At 38.0% G+C, this 9,072-nt stretch overlaps 2 protein-coding genes across 4 annotated transcripts in view; both read left to right on the top strand.

Annotated features, from left to right (window-relative positions):
* Positions 1-3,465, top strand: part of LOC127359517 (zinc finger and BTB domain-containing protein 11-like) — a 5,360-nt gene extending 1,895 nt beyond the window's left edge. Inside the window, exon 2 of the mRNA XM_051393430.1 lies at positions 1-3,465. This exon is cut by the window's left edge and continues 821 nt beyond it. Within this exon, the coding sequence (XP_051249390.1) occupies positions 1-319 (319 nt within the window). The 3' untranslated portion in view covers positions 320-3,465.
* A 661-nt stretch (positions 3,466-4,126) lies between these two features.
* On the top strand, positions 4,127-8,930 carry LOC127359524 (uncharacterized protein C05D11.13-like). Of its 3 annotated transcripts, XM_051393452.1 has the most exons (5): positions 4,142-4,164; positions 4,313-4,354; positions 5,428-5,469; positions 5,586-6,126; positions 7,485-8,930. In XM_051393452.1, exons 4-5 carry the CDS (start codon positions 5,695-5,697, stop codon positions 7,731-7,733), a joined length of 681 nt encoding a protein of 226 aa, XP_051249412.1. In that variant the 5' UTR covers positions 4,142-4,164; positions 4,313-4,354; positions 5,428-5,469; positions 5,586-5,694; the 3' UTR covers positions 7,734-8,930. The 3 variants fall into 3 exon arrangements, with proteins under 3 accessions (XP_051249413.1, XP_051249411.1, XP_051249412.1); XM_051393453.1 differs by having other exon boundaries at positions 4,127-4,354; positions 5,632-6,126; XM_051393451.1 differs by having other exon boundaries at positions 4,127-4,354.
* The last annotated feature ends 142 nt before the right edge of the window (positions 8,931-9,072 follow it).

The raw sequence follows: 9,072 nt of genomic DNA, 5'->3' as shown, positions 1-9,072 counted from the left end.
GTTCAGCGGGCCGAGGTGGGGTCTGAAGAGACACCTGGAGAAGGAGCATCCGGGCGTCATCCCTCGCTGCGACGTCTGCAACAAAGGCTTCAAATCGCTGGCGTCGTACCTGGCCGATCAGTTCAGGCACGTCGGCGTGTCGCCCTACTACTGCGCCAGGTGTCAGATCTACGAGATGACCGAGAGGGGTCTGAGCATTCACATCAAAAACCACGACAAGAAGAAGAAGAAGAAGCAGGAGTCTGGTGAAAACCTCCAGCAGACGTCGGGAGTCTCCGCCGTCGCTGATAACTCCGCCACAGACGACTCCGACTTCTGACACGTCTCTGAGTGTTTGGAGTTAAAGCGGCTGCGGCTCAGTGACCTCTCTGTCCCACGCTTATGCATCTACGACTGAACTGAACTTTAGACACAGTTGTTTGGGTTTTTATTGACAGGTATCACATTAAGGAAACCTTTCTTGTGGTCGACCCACTCAAGCTGTTCGTACGATGTGGTCGAGTCTTCAGCCTCCATCAGTGTCGCGTGTAGAGTAAATCCAGTTGTGGCCTCAGTTGGGAATTAAAGGAAAATGACATTTTTTCACAACCTGGGTCTTGTTTTTGTACGTTTGGCCATCGTTGGATGTGTTAATTTATTTTCACCAGCTTCATTTAAAGGATTCATTTGACATTTTTTTAAGGGAGTCTGGGGAAATTGTGGCTCCTGGTTCTGTAGTAGTTCAGTACACTAGTGCTGAGGCTGGTTTTGGCAGGTTAAAGAGCGCAAACATATCATCAGTTACAGTGAAGCAAATGGAAATCAGTGTGTTTCTTGTGTACTTACAGGACATCAGTGGAGTAGACGGGCCTTCAGAGCGGCCCAGGACACAGAGTACCATCTGACAGGCAGTTCTTTAGCAGTATGCTGGATTAAAGCTCACTAATTGTCACAATATGTCTTGTTTGTTTAATCCATATAATAACTGTGTAAAAACAACTCAAAATGTTGAGTTATTCCTTTTAAGAGATGTTGGACGCAGGGAGTTTGTGGTCGGTTTGACCAAAGAGCTTCAACAACTAGTCTGAAAAGTGAAGTTAAAGTATCAAACATGAAATATTACGGAGCACTGCTGTGAACATTTATCTTTAATCTCTTCAGTAAAGTCTTATAACTGATAGAAATAATCTCAAAAACAATGGTGCTGTTACTGACACTTATTTTATCTGGTTTATTCATCATTGAAATGTCAGAAAATAGAGAGAAATGCCTGTTAAAGTGTCCTGTGATGTCTGAAAACCCAAAGATATTCAGTTTATAATGAGATAAAACGAGCTGTAATAGAAATAAGACCCAGGTTGTGTATCAGTCAACCCCTCAGCCCTCCACAGTGTTGATGCTGTTTGTTCTTCATTAGTGTCTGAGTCGGTGCATGTGTGTGTACATACTGTATATTCTGTATTACTCAGCAGTTATTCCAGTTACAGCAGAAGAAAGTGAATCCGTTTTCATCCTCAGAGTTCAAACCTGTCCACAGCTCTCCGAGTGGGATCAGCCTCCAAAAGCAGGTTGTAACAAACAAACAATAGACGCTAAAGTAACTCATGTAAAGGAGCAACGCCAGTATTATTTCATGTTTTACTTCAAATCGTGTTCTTTGCTTTACAGCTGACATCAAAGCAGGTTTCCAGGTTGATAAAAAGGTGGGAAATCAATCACAGCGAATTCTTGTTTATCTCACTTTTTTGTCAAAGTGAAATGATAAGATGATTTTATATATACACACAATTCATTTGGCATTAAATTACGCACTGGATATCTCAGACCAGAACTATGGGCACTACTCTGACCTCTGTCATTTTACACACTTAAAACTCACCAAAACCGTCTCTATTAGTCTTTCCACTGAATAAATCCAACAGATAAACAGTATTTTCAGTGGCTCTCCTCAGCAGATAGTTGTTTGCTGCTATATTAATGTTTTAAATCTCACATATAACCTTTTAACAGTAACGTAGCTGAAAGAGCTGCTGCTGTGGTGCATTCATGGTCCTGTGAGAAGCTCTGACAAATGAGACCTCACAGTCATCTGGAGTTGGTTTTTTTAAAGGAAATGAAGCTTTTTATCAGCAATTTGTTCACTAAAAACCTGAAAGGATTCTGAATTAGTCTGCACACAACGACACCACTTTAAATGTAAGAATAAAAACAATTATTACCACTAACAAAAAACGTTTCTGGCAGCTGATTTCATAGAAATGAACTGAAACACATTTTTGCCTTGAAGGAAGTAAAATAATATACATGTGATTGGTAGTGAATGGATAGAACGAGTATTAACACAGTATGATCCAGGTTGCTGTTTCCCTCTGAAATAAAGACTGCATGCATTTAAATGTCCTAATTACACAGGAAAAACAGGCTTTTTAACAGAAACTCTAAAGTACGTTCTTGAGATTAAAAGTGTTGAAACTTCTGGAGTTTGTTTTTCTTCAGCAGCCGGAGTTTGTTCAGTCGTCCTGAGGAAGTCAAAGTGCACAGAGAAATCTAAAGTTGACCTTCAATGACAACTGGGTGAAATCCATCTACAGATCGAAAGCTCCAGAACAGCTACTAAACAAAATAAAATGTGATCCTGATGTAGAAAATGTACTCACACAAACATTAAATAATCCTTAATAAACTAAATTAAACTACATTAAAGATATTTTTATAATCTTTAAAGTCTTTTATGACGTAACAGCACAAAAAGTTTGAAAATAAAACTTTTTTCTTTGTTTTTTAACCAAAAAACTAACAGATGAATTCATGAAAGTGAAAATAAATGTTCCAACAACCCAGTTTATTTACATTATTTATACAGTGTATTAATGTGGTTATAAGCAGTGAAATAAGTATTCAGTGTTTCACAAGAAAAACACTAAAATTACATCAAAGTAGTTTTTTGTTTCTTCTTTTTTATCCCTTAAATCAATCTTATTTAAATTTGGACCCCATTAATCGGGGCCCTTAACCTCAGATTTAAAACCACTGAGGTAGCGCCTGTGGACTTCAGTCTCTCTCCCTCATTGATTATGTTTATCACTGAAATTAGCATCATAAATGATAATCATGGAACCTGTTTTAGCCCAAAATATGGATTAAAAAACCCACTGATGATCTGAATACTGTAAATTATTTATATGTTATTTTATTATATTGAGCTGGTTTGTTTTGCAATCAAGTTTTTTTTTTAATTCAACAATAAGAATAAAACATGAATCATAAATATTCTGCTTTTAGAGGATGAAACGAGTATTAAAGGGGCTGAAATCGTTAAAATATCGACTGCGTTTTGGTGCACAAACACTGAGATGAACTGCAACAGTCTGTTTGTATTAAACATTTTAAAGTGAATATATGTTTTTTTATTCTTTGCTGTAACATTTGTTGGCAACATCCTTGTGACTTCTTTAATTTTCTGACATTAAAGGGAATCACCACTGATTTTGTTTCTTGTACTTTTCTCACTGTGAAACCTGCAAGCATACCACACTGTAAAAATACTCTGTTACAAGTATTAGTGCTGCACTGAAAATGTTACTGAATCTTCATATTTAAGGAATAAGAAGCAGTTTCAGTCTTTCACATAAACATTTACTGTATGAAGGTTAACAGATGCAGAGTTTCTTGGGGTTTTTGTGCTTGCTGATTGTCTTCAGGTGAGAGGAGGCACACACAGGTACAGGGAGTTATTGATGAGATCCACTGCAGAAGGTAAAACCACTAAAGACCTGAATACTGAACTCTGTATTAAAAAACGAATTAAAAGTAATTAAAGATCCACTTCACCCAAACTACAAAAAAAAGTAGATTCAATTTAATTTAATTAATCCAATTTCATTTCAAGTGTGAGAAAAGTAGAAAAAATAGGTAATATAATGTATAAATACTCTTATTACAAGTGAAAATAATACTGCAGTCTGAGTATGAAAAATAAAAGCACACACCATTTTTTTAATTGACTTTTATTTTGAAACTCGGACGGTAGGGGCCGCCAGAGACCAGGAACTGCTTCAGAGTGGCACCTCTGATTGGCTAACCCTAACTCTCACCTGACCAATCAAATCATCGGAGGCAACGAACACTAGCCAATCAGAGGTAGCGGAGGGCGGGTCTTATGCGCGTGGGAATGGAGGATTGTTGGTATTTTATCTTTTAAATATTATAAACTGACATTGTTGGGGGGGGGGGGAATCGATTGATGACAAATATATCAATGATCCACTAAAGTCAGGATCAATAACAGATCAATAACTGTGGTTGTTTGTTGTCTTCGCCGCTGTTTTAATAGTACGGGAGCCTGGAGGGACAACTGAGTGAGCTCCTCCTGGAGGTAGGTAGGGGGTTTATTTTAGTGTTACAGCAAATAATTTAACTAATCAAATAACAATGTTTAACCAGACCTTTTTCACAGCAGCCGTCGGGACATGAAGTAGGGTAAACCCAGGTGTTACTGCTGTTACTGCTGTTACTGTGCAGGGTGGCTCACTGGAAAGGCTCGGCTACACTTTCATTAGTATCACTGGTTAAACCTGGGTTTACCCTACTATTACATGTCACAGTGGCTGCTGTGAAAAAGGATTATTATTATAGAAGATTCATCGTCTGTTGATTGTTTCCTTGTTAGGTTCATACAGTTAGAGGAGACTGAGACTATAATACACAAAAACACTTATTAAACATTTATTAAACTATTTGTGTACATTTAAGAACATTCACTCTAAACTATCCTATAATAAACTATTTTATATTAAACTATTCTATATTAAACTATTTTATATTAAACTATCCTATAATAAACTATTTTATATTAAACTATCCTATAATAAACTATTTTATATTAAACTATTCTATAATAAACTATTTTATATTAAACTATTCTATAATAAACTATTTTATATTAAACTATTCTATAATAAACTATTTTATATTAAACTGTCCTATAATAAACTATTTTATATTAAACTATCCTATAATAAACTATTTTATATTAAACTATTCTATAATAAACTATTTTATATTAAACTATCCTAGAATAAACTATTTTATATTAAACTATCCTATAATAAACTATTTTATATTAAACTATTCTATAATAAACTATTTTATATTAAACTATCCTATAATAAACTATTTTATATTAAACTATCCTATAATAAACTATTTTATATTAAACTATCCTATAATAAACTATTTTATATTAAACTATCCTATAATAAACTATTTTATATTAAACTATTCTATAATAAACTATTTTATATTAAACTATCCTATAATAAACTATTTTATATTAAACTATCCTATATTAAACTATTTTATATTAAACTATCCTATAATAAACTATTTTATACTAAACTATACAAAAAAAAGTGTTTGTTTGTTTTTTGTTCTCCTGTGTTTTTATAGGGAGGAGGTCTATCGCAGTGCAGGCCAGGCTCCTTTCTACAGGTAGGTCTTTTATTTTAAATATTATATTAATGTATCTTCTGTATTTGCTGTTAAAACATCTGTCTCCTGTTGCATTTTCTGACCTGTAACACCATTAATCTCAATGTCATTTACAGATTTGGAGACGTACTGAGGAGCTGCTCTCTCTCTCTCTCTCAACAGATTCACCTTAATGCCTCGAGGTCAACCTCTGTGTCATGAACTGACTCTTCCTTCCCTGTCACAATGCGTCGCCACAAATCAAACCTCAAGAAGCGAAGGAAAGAGGACGCAGAGAGAAAGAGAATAGCTCGCATGACCGAGACGCCACAACAAACCGAGCTCCGTCAGGCCCTCGATAGACAAAGGAAACGCCAACAAATAGCAAACGAGACGCCAGAAGCTGCAAAGCGTCGCAGAGACTTTAACAAGGAGGCCATGGCGAGGCACAGAGCCCGAGAAACACCAGAGGCTGCAGAACATCGCCGACACGTGAACAAACTTGCCAAGGCACGCCACAGAGTGCAGCAAACGCCAGAGGATGCAGAACGCCGTCGAGCCTCGCACAGACGAGCCAAGGCACGGCGGAGAGCACGAGAAACCCCAGAGGCTGCAGAACGTCGCAGACTCTCAAACAAAGCAGCCATGGCACGGCGCAGAGCACGACAGAAAGCAGAGGTTGGTCTCCATATAGGCGGTGTACTCTGGTTACACCTTGATAATGTAACCTGCATACTGTTACTGCATCCCACTGCTCTCAGGTAGGCCTGTGTGCTGGCAAGAGTCTGGTGATATGATGCTGCAATACTTGGCATGGTGATAGACGAAAGAACTCAGATCACAGTTTTAATTCTCTGAGAGAGAAGTGGAACAAGCTGATCAGGAATGTAACTGGGGTCAAGGGTCAAGAAGTGGCTTCTATGTAATCAATAAGGTCTTTATTCTGAATTTTACAGGAAGCCAGCGGATTGATGTGAGAACGGGGTTAATGTGGGCCCAGTTTATAACCTGGTAGCTTCATTTTGAGCCAACTGTAAACAATCGAGAGCAGCATGACTGAGACACGAGTAGAGGAAATTACAATCATCTGGATGAGAGAAAAAAGAAGTGTAGTTCAAGATTTATAGAAGACAAGAAACATCTCGATTTTTGAGATATTTTAAAGCTGAAGAAAACCGAACTGGACGAGCTTAGCAACACGATGCTCAAAAGTCAGATACTGGTCAGAGATGATACCTAGATTCTTAGCGTAGCTGCAGTGGCAAAGTAATTAGGTAGGACATTTGATTCAGGTTTTTGGGTTTTAGCTGAGAAGTAGATCTGTGTATCATCGGCATAACAGTGATATGACACATCATGAAAGCGCCTGAACAAATGACCCAGAGGAAGCATGTACAGTGAGAAGAGGATAGGTCCAAGGACGGAGCCCTGAGGGACTCCACACAGCAGGGGAGCTGAGGTGGACAGATGATTGTTAATATGAAATCTCACAAAATGGTTGATGATGATAATAAAATGATATATTTATTGGGTATATGATTTGATTTCAGTGGTTAAAGTCTCTTATATCTGGTCTCATATATCTGGTCTCTTATATCTGGTCTCATATATCTGGTCTCTTATATCTGGTCTCATATATCTGGTCTCATATATCTGGTCTCTTATATCTGGTCTCATATATCTGGTCTCATATATCTGGTCTCATATATCTGGTCTCTTATATCTGGTCTCATATATCTGGTCTCTTATATCTGGTCTCATATATCTGGTCTCTTATATCTGGTCTCATATATCTGGTCTCTTATATCTGGTCTCATATATCTGGTCTCTTATATCTGGTCTCATATATCTGGTCTCATATATCTGGTCTCTTATATCTGGTCTCATATATCTGGTCTCATATATCTGGTCTCTTATATCTGGTCTCATATATCTGGTCTCTTATATCTGGTCTCTTATATCTGGTCTCATATATCTGGTCTCTTATATGGGTGACTGAAGTTTATAGTTTACTCACTGTTTTTTAACCACTGCAGCTCTGGATGGACCAGATAACTGTGGTGAGAATAGGTGACACACACATTGCAGAGGAGCAGGTTAAAGACGACGCTGCAGAGTACTACGAGGAGGAGGAAGAGGAAGACGGTGTTTATGTCATTGAGTATTCAAATCCTGAAGAGGAGGAGGAGAGCTACCTGTTCACAGTGTCTGCGGACAGAAAGCCAGTAACTAACTCATCCTGTGGTCGGAGTGAACGCCAGAGCTCCTCTACCTGCGATGTCTAAACCGTCCAGGCCAACGAGACACGGGGCAGAAGAGGAAGCTGGTAAATGAAGAGGAGGTGAGGAAGGAGGAGGTTGTGAGCCTTGAATCTGTGTTGGAGCTTGGAGAGAACTACAGCGACGGGATGGAAGTGAATTCAGGCTCAGGTTTGTTTTACAGGGGCTCATATTCCAATCTATTTGTTGGACACAACCAGCGGAGATCCTGCACCGAACCCCCGAAACCCACCACGTACAGATTAAACAAACAAGATGCTGCATGGTAACTAGTGAGCTTCAGAGGCAGCCTGTCCTCCCTGTAGACCGGAAGAGGCTCGCTGCTTCCAGTCTTCATGCTGTGATAACTTCAGATGTGTGAGTGGTGCATTCATCTCATTAACTCTCTGAAGTGCTCAAACTACGGTACGAGTACCACCGGTGGAGCATGAGTTAGTGGTTCGTTTTCTCTGGAATAAAATAACTTAAATATATAATACTATCAAAATACAACATGTCTAATGAATGTGATTCAACCTGCTACGTAGTCTCGTTCATGCATGTAGCGCACGCATACGTCCGTGATTAGTTCCAACCTAAGATGTGATGATGAGACAGTAAGCGGAGGTAAAGTTAACGGTTCAGAAACACTGCAGTCGTGGATCCAAACTGGAACTATTGGGAAGGGAAGTGTGGACCAGGAGGAACCCCTCTCCACCATGAAGGATTCAGTCTGCATGAAATCTTTATCTGACTCAGTGACATATTTAATGTATATTTCATATTATATTAAAAACTGTACATTGAACACAAACAGTGAACTCAGTAACTGCAGGAAGTTTGTGTAAAACCAGAGATTGGGATGAATGTTTGAGCAGATTATTTCCTGTTTAGGGAACTTTTTATACAATTCTGTCTGTATTTATGTATATTTATTATTTGTAACAATCAAACAGACTTAATAGGTGTCTTGTTTGACACATTCAGTGTTTTCTTCTCCCTGTTAACCTCTCAGCCCTCCACAGTGTTACATGTTGACTACACAGCTGCAGAATGATGATCCCAGTATGAATATGAAGTGTTAACAGTCTCCATAGTTGTCGGATATAAAAATACAGGTGGTGAAAAACAAAAATTGACGTCAGAGTAGCTCATGTAAAGGCCAATGTCAGTATTTTTCATGTTTTACTGCTCATTTCTTATTGTTTTAAATTAAAATATTCAGTGGGTTTGGAATGAAATCTTTGTGTGTTTCTGTTGTTTTATTCTTTGCTGTAACAATTTGTCTTCATTTAACATTATTTAAAACATTATTAAAGGGAAACGCCACAGATTTCTCTCCAGTCTGTCATTTAAGTTTCTTATT

Source organism: Dicentrarchus labrax, unplaced genomic scaffold, assembly GCF_905237075.1.
Source record: "Dicentrarchus labrax unplaced genomic scaffold, dlabrax2021, whole genome shotgun sequence".
NCBI classification, from domain to species: Eukaryota; Metazoa; Chordata; class Actinopteri; family Moronidae; genus Dicentrarchus; species Dicentrarchus labrax.
Note: the sequence above shows the minus strand (reverse complement) of the source record. Positions and strands in the feature narration are given on the sequence as shown.